Raw genomic sequence first — 19,711 nt, 5'->3', positions numbered from 1 at the left:
CGGCACAGTGATTGTCCGGAGCCACGATAACGGCACATCTAACTGAAGCAACGGCACAACATGCCATTGCTTCAGTGCCGATCACTTTGGCACATGCAGACACAGGGGGATATCTCCTAAACCGCACAGGGTTAGGAGATATTCAGGGTAGCTACAGGTAAGCCTTAATATAGGCTTACCTGTAGCATAAAGTTGTTAAAATGGGTTTACAACCACTTTAATGCAGGAAATGCATTAAAGCGGGGTTCCAGTCTGGGGATATTTTTTTTCTAAGTCAGCAGCTACAAATACTGTAGCGGTTACATAAAAAAAAAAAAAAAAAAAAAAAAAAAGTTAAGGACACTTGGGCCCCTTTCACATGTGCGGACCGTATGTCCGCTTTTTTATCCATCCGTTTGCGGATGAAAAAGGGACATACATGGGTCCCTATGTGATTGCGGGTGTCCCGTAATCACCCGCCTCCGCAAAGATCCGATTTTGTGGACGGAAGAAACCCCTATTATTTTTTCTTCCGTCTGCGGATCGGATGAACACTGACACACGGTCCATGTTCACCCGATCCACCATTGGGGAGAGCGGAGAAAAGACAGGGCGGTCCCTGCACAGTGTGCGGGTACCGCCGCGTCAGCCACCGGCTCATCGGGGATATACGGAGCGATCCCCGCTGAGCTTACGGACACACGGAGGCGGATCATTACTGATCTGCCCCGTGTGAAAGGGCCCTTACCTGTCTAGGGATCCCGTGATGTTGGCACCCCAAGTCCATTCCTCTATCGGCTTCGGGTGCAGGGGCCAGCATTGCAAGTAAGGGAAACCGGCAGGGAAGCCTTCAGGCATCACAGCCATTTTCCTACTGCGCATGGGCAAGTCATGCTGCACTTTCTGGATGGTTTTGCCATGTTCGGGGACACACACACAGGTCCCAGAAGGCAGTGGGGGGGGGGGGGGCAGGCATGACGTAGATCGCTGTGCGGCAATCTTACCAGTGAGTGGGAGTGGGTACCTGTCAAAGCCAGATACCCGATTCCCACCCCAAAAAAAAGTGGCAAATGTGGCAGAGGATGCAAAAATGCGGAGCTTCCTTTTTAGGTGGAGCTCCACTTTAAGGCATTTTATTTTTAGCCTTTACAATTCCTTTAAAGACCAACACAAAGTTGGTGTACGGGAAAGAGGGGGGAGAGTCTATTTGTTCATGACTTTATTTATGTTTTTCGCATTTATTTCATTGGTTGCTAGGACGCAGGCCATCAGTGTCCTAGTAACTAATGAGGCAGGACCCGATTGGCAGAGGGTGGAGCCCGATAGGGAACTCAGACTAGTTCCCCATCAGGTCTTTCTGCCTTCAGATTGACAGCAGCTGACTGGCTTCTTATATTTCTCGGTGTAGGGAAGCAAATGATCATTACTAAAAATCTTAGTTCTGCCCAACTGTTGTCACCAATACAAAATCAGCACAGAGCTGAAAGGAAGGGCCATGGTCCCTTCATGGATTCTTCACAACAGACAATAGAAATAAACCTGAGAAGTGCCAGAGAGTCACGCCTTTGTGATAGCCTTGCGGAAGGGGTAGAAACACAAACTATCACAGGTACTTCTCATCACTGGAGTCTTTAAGATACAAGAAGTTTGTGGGCAATTTAGCGCTCAGATGTACACCCACAATTGAAATACCATTTTGGGGGTAAACTCTGTCTTTAATATGCCTACATCGCACTGCAAAAGATAAAAACAAAAAAAGGCGCCAAGGCTCTGTGAGCATACTGGCCACTTGGCAATTGGGATTAGTCCAGCGCTGCAGGCTGATGTATACATAGGGATCCATTTATAAAGGAGAGCTGATACTGCCATGCGCTGGTTATTACAACATGTACTCCACACTGTGCCAACATTATATATGCCACTCATAAAATGCAGGTTCCAGTGTCCATTGGAGTGCTCTCTGCATAATGCTGCACAGAATACAATGCGATTGGAAGACAGCCCAAATGTGCCAGTGAGATTTTTATTTTCCTATCTTCAAGCCGTAGTATGGTCACATTAAGGCCATATTGTCTCTTTATAAGCCGGCCCCATAGTATGCAAAACGCAAGCCTTATTGACAAAACACTATACAACTTGATTTATTTTCAACCATTGACGGTACAAATAACATGTGAAGGCCAGTTGGTTGCTGCAGTGAACAAGACATTTTACCGACATATTTTCCATATATTAAACACAAAAAGAACAGTCACCTGTGACAAAAACACGGTTAGTGCATTGTTGGTTCACTTACCGTTTCCTTCAATTTCCCTTCTAAATGTTTTTCTTCTTTGTCTGAATTTCTCACTTCCTGTTTCTCCTCAGCAAGCTTACCCCCATCATCCGAGCCATTATGACTGGGGGTTAGTCAGCCAGAACAGCTTACTGAGGAGGAACAGGAAGTAAGAAATTCAGACAAAGAAGAAAAACATTTAGAAGGGAAATGGAAGGAAAAGGTAAGTGAACCAACAATGCACTAGCTTAAAAGGAACCTATTTAGAAAAAAAAAACAAAAAACCTTTGCAACCCCTTTAATTACAATAAATCATACGATGCAACCATATTAATACATGCAGACTTCAGGTAGATAGGCACGAAATGGACAGAGCAAGCACCTATTGCAAGACAAGACTTTAATAACTGTGTGAATGAGAACCGATCTTGTACACAAAGCTCAATTCTATGCAGCGACATCCTCTGGCAAGCACAGTCATTTGTGTATTGCAGCAATGGCTTGTGTATCTAAACCCACACACACAAATGTAATATATAAAGGCTTACTAGTCCTAAGAAATGATGGCTGCATTATTATTCTTAAAAGGATTATTCACCTTTTCGAAAAACCTGCCTATGCAGGTAAGGGATGTTTGTAGTTTAAAAAAGGAGTTGCAAAGGAAAAAATTTTTTTTTTGCTGAAATGACTGTTTACAGGGTATAGAGACATAATAGTAAAAAAAAAAAAAAGATTAAAAATAGATAAAAATCAATCATACAATGTACCTACAGTTTTAGTTTTGTTTCTGCATGCCGTTTCCTGCTTCTGTGATGTACAGAGACACAGAGCCAATACAGGGCAGTGATGGTTTGTAAAACTAAACTGATTGGTGTTGAGGGGTTTTAGACACACAGTAATCACACCTCCTTGATTAGTGACCACAGAGAGAAAGCTCCCAGTACTGTGGTTATCAGGAAACAGACAACCAGGAAGTGTGGAGATCAGAGAAGAATTACAGCAACTTGAGATTAAAAACGAACAATGAGGACATGAAAACAGCACTGCATTAAGGTAAAGGAAGCTATTAAGATACAAAAAAATCCTTTACAAACCCTTTAAAACTAACTGTTCAGCTCCGACTAAAGACAAATAATACCCTTCATATTATGATGTTTTAGACACTTATGACTGTACCTTGTCTACAATCTTTCATGGCCTGTATGTACACTTGGCAAATATTTTTTTTATTTTTAAAGAAAAGATGAATAATACCCTTGCTATAGGTGTAGGCCATTTACATACCTTATGAAGCCTGACTGAAATACTCCCAGAACGTTGCTAAGTGAGGCCTAGTCGTCACTTCTCACCTACACCATCACAGGAGTGAGTACTTTCTCCCATTCAAACCCCCCACATGCTCTTTCCCCGGATGCAGTAGCTGAGCTCATCATGTGAGAGCCCTCTCCTGTGATGGTGGAGGATGACTAGGCCTCAACGTCCTGGGAGCATTGCAGTCAGGTTTCATAAGTAAATGGTCTATATCTATAACAAGGACCTTATTATTCAACTTCAGTCTGAGCTGCCTAGTTTGTTTTTATCTATAGATGCCCCTCATCTGCATAGGCGGTTTTGTGATAAAGGTGAACGATTCCTTTAAGTCAGGGCTCGACAAATCCCGGTCGCCAGGTCGCCATGGCGACTAGAAATAGTGTCCTGGCGACTTGGCTTGGAAGGTGGCGCCATCTGGTGGTGAGTCGTTGGTATTACAAGTTATTACCACCAGATGTGAGCTGGCGCCATCTGGTGGTGGCCGTTGGAATTACAAGTTAAGCATTACAAGTTAAACAGCAAATTCTAATGTCATTTTTCACTATTTTTCACTGCCATCTTCTTCCCTCTAATTAGAACCCCCAAACATTATATATATTTTTTATCCTAACACCCTAGAGAATAAAATGGCGATCGTTGCAATACTTTCTGTCACGCCATATTTGCGCAGGGGTCTTACAAGCGCACTTTTTGGGGAAAAAAATTACACTTTTTTTAATAAAAAAATAAGACAACAGTAAAGTTATCCCCATTTTTTTTAATATTATGAAAGATAATGTTACGCCGAGTAAATTCATACCCAACATGTCACGCTTCAAAATTGCGTTCGCTCGTGGAATGCCAACAAACTTTTACCCTTTAAAATCTTCATAGGCAACATTTAACCACTTAATACCCGCACGCCGTCATACGACGTCAAAAACGGGGACCTGTTATCCCGGGTGGACGTCATATGACGTCCTGGGCTTTGCGGGGGATATCTCAATGATGCCAGCACCCAGAGGCATCATTGAGATATAATTTTTTTAGCGGCGGCGATCCTGCGCACGGTAAGAACGATCATAGCGGCGGTTTCGCCGCTAGATCGTCCTTACAGACGGCGGTAGGGGACATCCCCCCCCTCCCGCCGCCATCCGGTGCTTCTCCGGGCTCTCCCGTGCCATCGGGGCCCGGAGAGATGATCGCCGTCCGCCGGATGTTTGCCATAGAGATGACTGGTGACCATCTGGTCACCAGTCATCTCTATGACCGTCGGAGGCCCGGGCGCGATGTGATGACGTCACGCCCGGGTCCCCGTAAGTAAACAAACCGCAATTGCGGCTAGTTTGAATGAGATCTGTGAATTTTTTTTCACGATCTCCTTCTTTCCAGCCTGGAGGAGAGATGCAGGGTCTTATTGACCCTGCATCTCTCCTTAAAGAGGACCTGTCACACACATTTCCTATTACAAGGGATGTTTACATTCCTTGTAATAGGAATAAAAGCAATTGAAAAAAGAAAAAGGAAAAAAAAAAGTGTAAAAAATAAATAAATAAGTAAAATAAAAAATAAATAATAATATCCCCGGTAGCACGCGCAAGTCCCGCCCACGTATGTAAACGTCGTTCAAACCACACATGTGAGGTGTTGCCGCGTGCGTTAGAGCGTGTGCAACAATTCTAGCACTAGACCTCCTCTGTAACTCTAAACTGGTAACCTGTAAAAATTTTAAAGTGTCGCCTATGGAGATTTTTAAGTAACAAAGTTTGGCGCCATTCCATGAGTGTACGCAATTTTAAAGCATGACATGTTGGGTATCTATTTACTCGGCGTAACCTCATCTTTCATATTTTACCAAAAAATTGGGCTAACGTTACTGTTTTGTTATTTAAATTTATGAAACCATTTTTTTACAAAAAAAAGCCGTTTGAAAAATGATTGCGCAAATACGGTGCAAGATAAAAATTTGCAATGACCGCCATTTTATTGCCTAGGGTGTCCGCTAAAAAAAAAATATATAATGTTTGGGGGTTGAGTAATTTTCTAGCAAAAGAATGAGGATTTGTACATGTAGGAAAGAAGTGCCAGAATAGGCCCGGGAAGGAGGTGGGTTTTAAAGCCCGGTATTGAAGTGGTTAAAAAAAATCTACAGGTTGCATGTTTTGAGTTACAGAGGAGGGCTCTACCAATCGCGGCGATACCTCACATGTGTGGTTTGAACACCGTTTACATATGCGGGCGCTGCTCACGTATGTGTTCGCTTCTGCGCGCAAGCTCGTCGGGACGGGGTGCGTTTTCTGGCTCCTAACTTTTTTTTAGCTGGCTCCTAGATTCCAAGCAAATTTGTCAACCCCTGCTTTAAGTATTTTCCCTGGTGATTTAGGAATACACATGAATGACATGGCAATCACTGTATATTTGGAGTTGTCATACTAGGACAGGACTAGTAATTACACTTTCCTCATCTTCATGTAATTTGCAGAACTAACTTTTGTACATCAAAATCAGCCTCTCCCGACTTACGAAGAAGAAATTACAGTGAAACCTCAGATTGCGAGTAACGTGGTTAACGAGCGTTTCGCAATACGAGCATTTTTTTTTTGTGCAAGCTGTTTTTTCTACACCAAACTAGTGGCCAGTGCAACTAGGAGACTCAAACAGCATTTGGGACGCGGGTTGAGCAATTTCTGGATTCATCCATCAAAACCGACTACCTATGGGAAGGCTATTTGTGTAAACATGGTGAACGGGATACCAGAGCAGCCATTCCACCTGCATTCTAGCAGTGTTGCCGACAGCTGGAAAAGGCCAGGAGAGGGCTGCCTTTGAATAAAAAAAACTAAAAAATATTTAAAAATGTTTAATGTTTTTTTTTTCCAATAATTAGCCTGTCCGAATTCCTTTTTAATCTAAAAACATAAAGACTATTAGTCATCTACCAATAAAGGGTTTTGTTAATGCCTTGCTAGCATAAAGACACATTAACACATGAGAGGAAAAAACAAGAAAAGAAGATAAATTGCTGCTCTGGGCTCCTTTCAAGGCTGAGCACGTATGTTGAGGCCTAAGCACTTGGTCACATGAGCTCTGCTGAAGGGAAAGGTCAGCCATTCTGAACTCCAATCTTCACATGACCCAAGACAGAAGGGTGAGGAAAGCAGCATCTCCTTTAGGATGGATTCTTTTTGTCCTTCTATTACTTCTCATTTTTCATTAAAGGGGTTGTAAAGGTACAACTTTTTTTTCCCTAAATAGCTTCCTTTACCTTAGTGCAGTTCTCCTTCACTTACCTCATCCTTCCATTTTGCTTTTAAATGTCCTTATTTCTTCTGAGAAATCCTCACTTCCTGTTCTTCTGTCTGTAACTCCACACAGTAATGCAAGGCTTTCTCCCTGGTGTGGAGTGTCGTGCTCGCCCCCTCCCTTGGACTACAGGACAGTCAGTATGCCCACTAACACACAGCTCCTTTCTCTATCTGCAACGTAGAGAGCGTCCTGACTCTACTGTAGTCCAAGGGAGGAGGCGAGCACGACACTCCACACCAGGGAGAAAGCCTTGCATTACTGTGTGGAGTTACAGACAGAACAGGAAGTGAGGATTTCTCAGAAGAAATAAGGACATTTTAAAAGCAAAATGGAAAGATGAGGTAAGTGAAGGAGGACTGCACTAAGGTAAAGGAAGCTATTTAGAAAAAAAAATATTGTACCTTTACAACCCCTTTAAAGGGTCACTAAAAGAAAAAAATGTTTAGCTGAAATGACTGTTTACAGGGTATAGAGACATAATAGTTAACGGATTTATTTTAAAAATGATTAAAAATAGATAAAAAGTCATATAATGTACCTGCAGTTTCAGTTTAGTTTTTGCTGTTTCCTGGTTCTCTGCTGTACAGAGCCAATAGAGGGCAGTGATGGTTTGTAAAACGAAACTGGATTGGTGCTGAGGGGTTTTAGACACACAGTAATCACACCTCCTTGATTAGTGACCACAGTGAGAAATCTCCCAGTACTGTGGTGATCAGGAAACAGACAACCAGGAAGTGTCCAGAACAGAGAGGAATTAAAGCAACATCAGAGCAAAAACGAACAATGAGGACATGAAACCAGGACTGCAGTAAAATAAAGGAAGCTATTTAGCTAAAAAAAAAAAAAAAATCCTTTAGTGACCCTTTAAAGTCTAATTGAACTCCCACACTACATGTCCTCTAATCCCCCTACCACTACAAAGATGATGTAAATGTCATCACAACTCAATCACGTTGCAGATATCTATAAAAATCTCCCTCTGCCATCACCAAACTGAAAAAGCTCCAGTAAATGTTTACCATTATCCAACTATTATCAATCAAGAGTCCCCTATATTGCTGGCACTGACCCCGTTTTCTTGATTTTGTGGAGTTCCTACTACTAGTAGAGAAAGGGTACCAACCAATATCTCAAGGTTTACTGGTCGCTAGAACATGTCACAATACCCACAATTGAGAAAAAAAAACTCACATGCCACCATAAGGATGACCCACAAAATGTGCAAATCCCATAGAACAAACATAATGTAAAATAGCAGAAAAGTATTTTTGAGTACTAACCCGGACATCTGCAAGAAGAGCTTCTGGATCTTGAATGCCATCAGGCAGGCACTTCCTATGTGGGGGGAGAGATTCAAGCTTCTTGACAAGGCAGAGTAGACCTTCAAGCTCAAACCATGTTAAACATGGCGGTGTGTTGGCTGTTGGTGAGGGAGGAGTAGGTGGAGGTGGCGTGAGAGGCTGGTGGGAGGGGTGAAAGCTAGAAAGAAGTATCCTTTCCTCCCTGTGCTGACGCTCCCGCTCTCTCTGCCGTCGTTCCCTTTCTCTCCTCCTCTGAAGTTCCCGCTCAGCTTTCCTTCTGTCTCTGTCACTTTTCCTTAAGCCCTCTTCTTCCTCCCAATCCTGATCTGATGAGTCGTCATATTCAGAGGATGAAGAAGAAGAAGGTGAAGATGAAGAGGAGGAAGATGAAGATGAAGAGGGTGTATCTGGTCTCCGGCGGCCACTTAACTCCAAGTCTAAATTAGAAATAAAAAGAAAAAGTCTGAAATTAATACAAACCTGATATGTATGTCACAAGAAATGGAACTACAGGCTTTCAGTTCAGAAGAATGAAAATTCATTTGGGAACCAGTCAGTGAAGCCAATTCTGGCGCTGCGGAGACTCTAATTTAGCACTGGAGGGTGCCACTGTCTGAATATCACACACAGCAACTAGCACCACCTCACAGAGCCGAGGTCCTCTGCCAAGGGTCAATCCTAGATGACAGGACCCCTTCGGTTGTTGTTTTTTGCCCTAGTTCAATTAGCTGTGGTATGACAAAACTAACTTGCAGCAACAGCTGGTTGTAGAGCTGGGCCTGCAACGCAAAAAAAAAAATGTTTTAACCACTTGAGATCCGCGCTATGGTCGAAAGACGTCCACAGCGCGGCTCTCAAGTGCCGACTGGACGTCTTCAGACGTCCTGTTCCCTGTGCGCGCCGCTGGGAAAAAACGTGCCCGGCGCATCGCTCGGGAGCCGATGCGTGTACCTGGCGGCCGCGATGTCCGCCAGACACCCGCGATCGTCGGTAACACAGCAGGACGTGGAGCTCTGTGTGTAAACACAGAGCTCCACGTGATGTCAGGGAGAGAGGAGACCGATCTGTGTCCCTTTACATAGAGACACAGCATCGGTCACCTCCCCCAGTCAGTCCCCTCCCCCCACACAGTAAGAACACAATGAGGGAATACATTTAACCCCTTCCTCACCCCCTAGTGTTAACCCCTTCACTGCCAGTCACATTTATACAGTAATTAGTGCAGTTTTATAGCACTGATCGCTGTATAAATGTGAATGGTCCCAAAATTGTGTCAAAAGTGTCCGATACGTCCGCCGCAATATCGCAGCCCTGACAAAAAAATAAATAAAAAATCGCCGCCATAACAAGTAAAAAAAATAAAAATAATCATAAATCTATCCCCCATTTTGTAGGCGCTATAACTTTTGCGCAAACCAGTCGCTTATTGCGATTTTTTTTTTTTTACAAAAATAAGTCGAAAAATACGTATCGGCCTTAACTGAGAAAAAAAATAGTTTTTTAAAAAAAAACATTGGGATATATTTATTATAGCAACAATTAAAAAAAATATATATTTTTTTTAAATTGTCGCACTTTTTTGTTTATAGCGCAAAAAATAAAAACCGCAGAGGTGATCAAATACCACCAAAATAAAGCTCTATTTGTGGGGAAAAAAGGACGTCAATTTTGTTTGGGAGCCACGTCGCACGACCGCGCAAATGTCAGTTTAAGCGACGCAGTGCCGGAAGCTGAAATTTCGCCTGGGCACGAAGGGGGTTTATGTGCCCAGTAAGCAAGTGGTTAAAAGCGTCTCCAATTTTTTGGTCAGCAGAACCTTTAAATGTTTTAAGTGGCGTTAAACCAAAATGCAAACATTATAATGGAGCTTACCAATTCTTAGATGTAATAGCTGCACTGCTTTTCTTTTTTAGGCTTTTTCTTTTATTTTCACCTGGTGATCTGGCCAATTGCCTTGCGAAAGTATTCGGCCCCCATGAACTTTGCGACCTTTTTTTTTTTTTGAAGAACCAACAAGTGGGACACAATCATGAAGTGGAACGAAATTTATTGGATATTTCAAACTTTAACAAATAAAAAACTGAAAAATTGGGCGTGCAAAATTATTCAGCCCCTTTACTTTCAGTGCAGCAAACTCTCCAGAAGTTCAGTGAGGATCTCTGAATGATCCAATGTTGACCTAAATGACTAATGATGATAAATAGAATCCACCTGTGTGTAATCAAGTCTCCGTATAAATGCACCTGCACTGTGATAGTCTCAGAGGTCCGTTTAAAGCGCAGAGAGCATCATGAAGAACAAGGAAAACACCAGGCAGGTCCGAGATACTGTTGTGGAGAAGTTTAAAGCCGGATTTGGATACAAAAAGATTTCCCAAGCTTTAAACATCCCAAGGAGCACTGTGCAAGCGATAATATTGAAATGGAAGGAGTATCAGACCACTGCAAATCTACGAAGACCTGGCCGTCCCTCTAAACTTTCATCTCATACAAGGAGAAGACTGATCAGAGATGCAGCCAAGAGGCCCATGATCACTCTGGATGAACTGCAGAGATCTACAGCTGAGGTGGGAGACTCTGTCCATAGGACAACAATCAGTCCCTGTATACTGCACAAATCTGGCCTTTATGGAAGAGTGGCAAGAAGAAAGCCATTTCTTAAAGATATCCATAAAAAGTGTTGTTTAAAGTTTGCCACAAGCCACCTGGGAGACACACCAAACATGTGGAAGAAGGCGCTCTGGTCAGATGAAACCAAAATCAAACTTTTTGGCAACAATTCAAAACGTTATGTTTGGCGTAAAAGCAACACAGCTCATCACCCTGAACACACCATCCCCACTGTGAAACATGGTGGTGGCAGCATCATGGTTTGGGCCTGCTTTTCTTCAGCAGGGACAGGGAAGATGGTTAAAATTGATGGGAATATGGATGGAGCCAAATACAGGACCATTCTGGAAGAAAACCTGATGGAGTCTGCAAAAGACCTGAGACTGGGACGGAGATTTGTCTTCCAACAAGACAATGATCCAAAACATAAAGCAAAAATCTACAATGGAATGGTTCACAAATAAACATATCCAGGTGTTAGAATGGCCAAGTCAAAGTCCAGACCTGAATCCAATCGAGAATCTGTGGAAAGAACTGAAAACTGCTGTTCACAAACGCTCTCCATCCAACCTCACGGAGCTCGAGCTGCTTTGCAAGGAGGAATGGGCAAAAATGTCAGTCTCTCGATGTGCAAAACTGATAGAGACATACCCCAAGCGACTTACAGCTGTAATCGCAACAAAAGGTGGCGCTACAAAGTATTAACTTAAGGGGGCTGAATAATTTTGCACGCCCAATTTTTCAGTTTTTTATTTGTTAAAAAAGTTTGAAATATCCAATAAATTTTGTTCCACTTCATGATTGTGTCCCACTTGTTGTTGATTCTTCAAAAGAAAATTACAGTTTTATATCTTTATGTTTGAAGCCTGAAATGTGGCAAAAGGTCGCAAAGTTCAAGGGGGCCGAATACTTTCGCAAGGCACTGTATGTCTGTTTTTCAACAGACCAAGCTGTTCCGAATATGTAGCAGTTAGAGCAGGGATTCTCAAACTACGGCCCTCCAGCTGTTGCGGAACTACACATCCCATGAGGCATTGTAGAACTCTGACATTCACAGACATGACTAGGCATGATGGGAATTGTAGTTCCTGAACAACTGGAGGGCCGTAGTTTGAAGACCCCTGAGTTAGAGGGATGAGACAAACATTTAACACTGAAAGGGGGGGGCTTACAGTGGTCAGCTTTTAGTCATTAATGTAAAACCTTTAACTGTTGCGGTAACTACTTAAGAAGGTGTAAACTGGAGTTTGGCTTCAATTTGTTTAGTGTATCAAATCTGCTAGTGCATCTTATACTCCCCTCTCCCAGACTGAAAATGCCGCCATCTAAAAGGTGTTTCTGTTGCTCTATTATCCAGAGTGTAGGCACTCTAATACAGGGAGTGGGTCACTGACCAGATCACCAGGTGGAAAACAGGAGAGGAAAAAAAATGCCTAAAAAGAATGCTAAGGCAGCCAATCTAATGATTGATAAGCTGCAATAAATTACATTTTGGGTTTAATACTGTTTTAAGACTGAGAAGGCAGAGAGTCTACTACTGGAACCGATGTTTCAAACACAATCCGGTTTCCCTAATAGTTAATGTATAAAACACAGAAGTGTAAAGAAAGTAAGAGATATTTGCTGTGTGACCACAGTAACAAGCAAAGGTTACAGGGATACCCCATCTTACCTGTCCATGTCCCTGGTCTCTATATTGGGCCCAACATTTGCCTGTCATGGAGGGTACACCCTTGAAGCTGTCTTCAGAGTCTTGGTTCCATAGGCATGCACCACATCCCAGACAATGCACCCTGCAGCCAATTACACGCATTGCCCCAGTACCAAAGTGAGTGCCCATGCAGGATGTAGTGGTCTGAATATACATTACAGGCTGTCGCCACAGTGTGAGGTCTAGGTACAGCTCCCGAGATTTTACCAAAGTTGGACCGAACCTGATGCACTGCCTCCATGTTGTTTTAAATGACAGCGAGGAGTGTATTGAAGAATCAGAAGATAAAAATAATAAACTAGTTGTGTGAAAACAAAATTTCTCCAGAAGGGAGAAGAGGATCCCTCACCTTAAAGCGGAGTTCCACCCAAAATTGGAACTTCCGCTTATCCCACTCCTCACCCCCTTACATGCCACATTTGGCATATAATTTTTTTTTGGGGGGGGGGGGGGGAGTGGGGGCTTCAGGAGGAGTGGGACTTCCTGTCCCACTTCCTCCTTCCAGGTAGGCGATTAAGCTTAATCGCCTACAGGAAGGGGCTGCTGTAGGCGATCGCCTAGAACACGTCACAGGTCCTAGGCAATCTCCTGTCCAATCAGACGGCGCAGCGCCGGGCCGCGCCGCTCGCGCATGCGCAGAGGGTGCCCGGCCGTGAAGCCGAAAGCGGTCACGGCTGGGTGCCCACAGTTGAAATGAAGACGCCGGCCGGGGAGGGGGGGGGAGAGGAGCGGAGCCCCAGCCGGCGCGTTGCTGGAACGCTGGAGCAGGTAAGTGTCTGTTTATTAAAAGCCAGCAGCTACACTATTTGTAGCTGCTGACTTTTAATAAACTTAAAAAATGGGTGTAAAACCCCTTTAAAACACTAGCAAATAACTGAGGACTTATGGCATGGGATTAAAGGTTGGGTGCCTTCAAAAGCTTCTGGATGTCCAGTCACCTGAAGATACCAGCCTATAACCCAGGGTTTATGAATATCTAGTCTGAGATGGAGAGATAAATCCCCATCGTCTGACACTGTAGCCCAAATGGCCTTACTCAACAAAGTGAGTCTGAAGAGACCAGGTTAAGCACTGAGGCAATGTCTTGTGCTGGAAAGCACTTGGTAGCCAAAGGTTTGGAAAGCTCCACAATGTAGAGTCCAGTGCCCAAAGGTCACATTCCAAGCTAGCCCTGCATGTCCAGTCCACTGGACTCCATGTACAATGCTTTAAAATCATTTTTAGGAAGGGCCGTTCTGGATAGCCATTATGTAGAGCTCAACTCAAGCAGAGATGTAATGAAGAATCTATGAGTAAGCACTGATTGTAGTGCAAAACGTCAGCTGTATGCCCCTGTTTTTGCTGTAATGTGTGGTGTTTGAAAACTTTTATCAATAAAAGGCAACTGAGAAGGTTTTTCCAGAGTGCGGCTGTCCAAACATTTCTTTTTACAATGAAGAATCTTTGATGACCAAAGAAGTAGTACACAGCAAGAATTACCATTTTATGCATTTTCTTGGCATTTGTACCCATTACCAAGAAGTAAGAAGACACTCACCCATACTCAGCGACTCCCTCTGAAAGTCCTTGGTGAGGTGCGATTGTTTGGTCATGCAGAAGACGTATCTCTCCAGCACGTACCAGCACATCTCATAGTAGAATGGGTAGCGAAACTTTGTGGGGACCTGACAGGTAGAAAACAGAGCACATTAGTTGCTACAATGCAGGACTTACATATGCAAAAAATGTTCAAAGGAAAGAAGGGTGTTTGCAATACCTGCAGAGAAAAAAAAGTGAAAGTGCTTTATTACACAAAAAGTATTTTGGTAAGGTCTCACCAACTCAGCTTCACAGTGTCTTTGCTGTACTGTTTCAGTATGAGAAAGTTCATCAGAAAAAGGAATTCACTGCTGCTCACTATATGAGATACCATGACTGACTAGGAATACCAATAGTGTGGTTTTGGGCAAGAATTATGGGAAAATGTAACCTTCTACGAAAGAAGGAATAGCTTCAGAATAAATGTTATAACACATAACACAATGGTCACCCCAGTGTGGTCAATCTGTCCATCCCCAGTGGAAGAGGTCCACTTGGAGGAACACATTGTCCCAGGGTTTCCTGTCTTCGTAGATCCACCTTACAAGTGGGTCTTCCATTTGGCGCTACACTTATTTCCACATTTACTTTTAACACATGGCAGGCTGTCAGTGACTACAATACCCACCATGTTCTAATGGATCATACAGCCTTTGCAGACACGCATCAACGGTGACTACATTTTCCGTATACAGCTTGGGTTCAGAGGAAGTGGTTTGCATGACACTGGCCAACATTCAACCAATGTTAGTAGCAGAAAGGAGCCATTTTGGGGAAATCCCTGGGTTAAGGCGAATATTGCAGCAAACAATTTGTTCGCTTTTCCCAAGTTTGATTTTTTTTTAACTGGGAGCTCCATTTTAATAACCCAGTGGACTGAGGCTTTCAGTCAGAGACCTGACGTTTAATAATGGCTTTTACCCAGAAATAAGGATTTTCGACTTGCCTATAAATTTCAAATTTTGTGAGTACAGTACATAGGCTGAAGTTTCATTGACAATTGGTTATATGTACCTATAACAAGCCCCCACCCCCCTAGAATAAGGCCCAAGCATTGCAGGAAAAGGAGGTTTTAGACAACAGATTTTGGAAGTTGATCTCCCAACAGAAGCAGCCTGAAGCATCTGAACTGTCCAGTGGATGTTTGCAGATAGCTGAAAGGAAGAGGGGTCCTTTAAAAGGTCGTATAGATCAGTGTTTCTAAACTCCATTCCTCAAGACGCCCCAACAGGACATGTTTTTAGGATTTCCCTCAGATGAAATAGCTGGTGTCATTACTTTTGCCCTTTAATCCATACGCCTGAACAATCACCTGGCCTATCCATTGAGAAATAGTTGACTTAGATGCTGGCAATATAAACAAAACATCAGTCATCCGCATCTGAGTCGACATTCTTAGATAGACTGATAGCCCATACTACTTCAAGAGAATGAAATAATCTCTCCTCTGCAGACTGTGGATTCGGGGGAAAAAAGGAAGGTAGAATAGGATCCCGATTCAGATGAAAATTGGACACTACATTCGGCAAAAAATCTGGTTTTCGTCGCAAAACTGTCCTATCCTGGTGTAAGATCAGATAAGGTTCTTTAAACGATAGAGCCGCCAACTCCGACACCATTCTGGCCAATGTCACTGCCACCAAGAAAACAAAATGTTCTTGTCAGGAGAACCAGAGGAATCTGCCAGATAGGCTCAAAAGGCTGCCTCTGTAAAACTCCCAGGACTAAAATTTAAATACCAAGGACACAGAGGTGGCCAGACCGGTTGAAGCACCCGAATCATCCCCTGTACGTTCATACTAAAGGAGTGAGAAACAATAGGCCTCTGAAAAAAAGGCTAAAATTTGACCCTTAATTGTACTTAAGGCCAGATTCATAGCTACCCCTTTTTGCAGAAAAGCCAAAACTCTATGACATATCTTCGGGGATGCCACCTCTTGGCCTCACACCAGGCAATATAGGATCTCCAGGCTCTAATAGATACGTCTATAAACTGTCCATTCAACATGGTAGACAATACTGAGCCAGAAATGCCCCAGTCGTTTAAGATCCTGGTTTCAACAGCCAAACCGTTAAACTTAGACCTTAGACAGGGTGGAATATTGAACCCTGTGAGAGTAGATCCGGACAGAGTGGAAGAACCCAGGGGTCTCCCACCACCAGTTTTACAATCTGGGTGTACCAAGTCCTTCTGGGCCAGGCCGGAGCTACTAGGATAACTAGCTTTCTCTCCTCCTGGATCCCGAGTAGCAGCTGGATTGGAGGGAAGGCATACATCAGAGAAAACTGATCCCATGGGATTATCGGGGCATCTGCCCCCAATTAAAGCAGGTCCCTGGTTCTGGACACAAAGCTATCTAGTTTCCTGCTCAACCTGGATGCCAGCAGGTCTACATCCGGAACCCCCCCTATCGGCAGCAGATTGATGCAAAGATCTCGTGATTTAGGGACCATTCCCCTGGTAACATCTGCTGAACGACTCAGAAAGTCCACCTTCCAATTCTCTACTCCAGGAATAAACACTGCCGATAGGGCTGGAACAAATCTTTCTGCCCAGGTCAGCATGCAATCTACTTCCTTCTGAGCTGTCTGACTCCTGGTGCCTCCCGATTTTGACCAATTCATTACCCAACCCAGACGCTCCAAGAATTAAACCGGTCTGGAACCATTTGATCTATCAAAAGTAGATCGCCCAGGTATCTTGCAACCAATATCCCCCGAGATCTTAGAACTGCCAATACCGGAGCCAATATGTTTGTGAATACCCGAGGAGCCGTGGCTAACCCGAAGGGCAGTGCCACAAACTGAAAATGTTGTTTGCCCACTGCGAACCGCAGAAACCTTAGATGGGACCTGCAGATTGCCATATGTAGATACGTGTCCTTGATGTCTATGGATGACAAAAATTCCTCTCCATGTAAGGCAGCTACCACTGAACGAATTGACTCCTTTCGGAAAGACCAGAAACTGATTCAGAGCCTTGAGGTCCAGAATAGGCCTTACATCCCCATTTGGCTTTGGAATTATGAAAGGATTTGAGTAAAATCCCTCAAATCTTTCGATGATTGGAACTTCTGAAATCATTCCTTGTGACTTTAGCTGATCTATTGTTAGAAGAGAAGACCTCTTCCTTGCTGTCTCTATGGGGACGTTGGACCTTAAAAATCAAGTGGGGGGAAGCCCCCAGAATTCTAATTTGTACCCCTGAGACATGATAGAAATAACCCACCTGTCTCAGATCACTTCTTCCCAGGTGCCTGAGAACTCCAATAGCCTCCCCCCGACCCATGTGAGTGGGGGCGCCCCTTCATAAGGAAGGCTTGGGACTGACCCTTTTAGGGGGGGTCTCTAGACCAAAGTTTTTTTCTGCCCCTGGCCTTGAGGCTTTTCCCTAGATCCGGATGGCCGAGGCCATTGATACTGCCTGAAATTAGAAGTACTGGGTACTGAAACACTAGACACCTTAAAAAGGAAGGTCATCTGCTCCTCTTCTTAACTGGTAGAAGCACGCTCTTACCCCCTGAAATCTTCTGGATATATATATCCAGGTCTTCTCCAAACAGCAGCTCCCCATGAAAGGGAAAACCCAGCTAGTAATCTCTTGCAGGGTGACTCCACCGACCAGTTTTTTAACCAAAGAATCCTGCGCATATGTACCGACAGCAGAGACAACCAGGACACCTGTTGTATAAAACTTCTTAAGGGCATCTACTGCGAAACATAAGGCCCAAGGAAATTCTGCCAAATCCTCCGCAGGTACCCCTTTATCAGGAGCAGTCTTGGTTACTCACTTTACCTGGTCCTTTAAAGACTGACAGATACCGAAAGCTGCCACTGCCGGTTGTACTGCAGACACAGCAATAAGCAAATGAAGTCTTTAATAAAAGACTCCAATTTCTTATCTGCTGGATCCTTAAACACCTGAGCATTATCTACAGGACAGGCAAGACTCTTATTCACAGAGGAAATGGCAGTATCCACAGATGCATACTCCATTTTCTTATAAACTTTTCCTCCATCGGGTATAAAAGAGCAAACCTTTTTGGAGGAATAAACAGCTTATCCGGATGATCCCAATCAGCATACACTATTTTGCTCTTGCAACAGATGCAAGGGAAACGCCTTAGAATTCCGTGGAGGCCGCAGAGATCCTAAAGAAGAAAAGGAAACTTCTGGGACCTCCACCAGCTGCAATTTAAACCCTGATCGGACCATCTCCGTGAGGGACTGAATCAGCAGTCTCTGGGATTGAGAGGCTGAAAATGGTTCTTCAGAACCTGACTCCTCAGAAGTGGAGTCTGTGGCCTGACCCTCCTCCTGGTCCTTTCCTACCACCTTGGGAAACTGAAGCAATCATACCTGCTATTTTCCCTTCTAGCCCAGCTAAAGCTTAATCGTCTTTAGTAACATAGGTTGAGGCAGAAGCATTAGTGGTTGCTACAATGCCTGCCAACCGTAATGGCTCAGACTGGCCAGTTGCCCCAGGTCTTTCAGGAAAGTTAAACACAGCAGATGTACGGCTAGCATCCTCCAATACTGATGGTGTTGCATTTGCACCCCTTCCTGCTGTGCCTCCCCCACTCCTCCTTCAGTAAGACATGCCTGAGACAAACTTGAGGTAAATAAAAAACCCCCACCTTTCTGCACTTCACCGCTCTGCAAATACTATAAATCAGCTTTTACAGTGCACAGCTCTTACAGGACCTGTGGTGCCTTGGTCCATTCACCCACAGTGCCCAGCTGACGCCACTCTGTGTCCCCTCCAGCCTGTTTACAGAAGCCTAGGGCTAAACCAGCTGCCAATATGGCCGCTTCTACCCTTACTGTGCATGTCCGGCATGCATCATGGCGGGTCTCCTTAAATATGGATCCACTCCCTTGGACCTGTAAAGCACCCTGCCGGATCTCCTTTGGAGTCCTATTGCTTACCAAGGGTCTGGATTTCCCAGGGTCCAGTGCCCAAAGGGTCACATTACAGGCAATACCTCGTAATCCTCTTGCATACACGAAATTCGGGTACCATCCATTTTAGTGTATCACCGTTTGGATGAATCAGATTATATAGCCCTTTAAATCCTTCAGGATCTGTTTCAGGACCATTTTGTTAGTTAGTTCATGGAAAGCTTATACAAACCATGACCGTCACCTTACAAGACAGTGGTGAAAAAAAGGAGGTACTTCCTGTGCGGGAAGGGTTATATAGGGGAGGACTTCCTGTCTTTTTTTGGTTGCCAGTGTCCATTCACCTATAGGTGGCGTATAACCCAGGTAGTCATTATGGCTGCTCTGTGTCTGATGTATGATAAAGAAAAACTGCCCTTGGGCAAATTTTGGCTGATTTGAGGGGGTAGAGTTTCAAACTTTATTTTTTTACCCCTTTGCAATCACTGATTGAACTTACAGGTCTGAAACATCTGTGAACCCGAGAAGCAAAGCTGTAACAGATGTCCCACTGCTCTTAGGAGAAGGATTACTAAAACAACCCGGTGGTGATCATTCTGTAAAAAAGTCCACATAGAAAAAAAAAAAAGTGGAAGGAGACTTCTGAGTTTAAAAAATGGCTTTAGGCAGAAGTGGCAGTAAAGTAAGTGAACGGTGGTGTGATGCAACACCTGGTCACCAACCTGAAATGAAGCTTTGAGCGATTGAATTTTGGCATCAA

The 19,711-nt window shown here is 43.9% G+C and overlaps 1 protein-coding gene across 1 annotated transcript in view; it reads right to left on the bottom strand.

The window, feature by feature from the left end:
- KDM2A (lysine demethylase 2A) overlaps window positions 1-19,711 on the bottom strand; it is a 165,951-nt gene that overhangs the window by 95,842 nt on the left and 50,398 nt on the right. The window contains exons 11-12 of the mRNA XM_040321012.1: window positions 14,009-14,135; window positions 8,131-8,588 (exon numbers count right to left, since the gene is read on the bottom strand). Of these exons, the coding sequence (XP_040176946.1) occupies window positions 8,131-8,588; window positions 14,009-14,135 (585 nt within the window). The remainder of the gene's footprint in view (window positions 1-8,130; window positions 8,589-14,008; window positions 14,136-19,711) is intronic.

The sequence above is a fragment of the Rana temporaria genome, chromosome 8 (assembly GCF_905171775.1).
Source record: "Rana temporaria chromosome 8, aRanTem1.1, whole genome shotgun sequence".
NCBI lineage: Eukaryota > Metazoa > Chordata > Amphibia > Anura > Ranidae > Rana > Rana temporaria.
The sequence above is the reverse complement of the archived record's forward strand: the minus strand, read 5'-3'. Positions and strand labels throughout refer to the sequence as shown.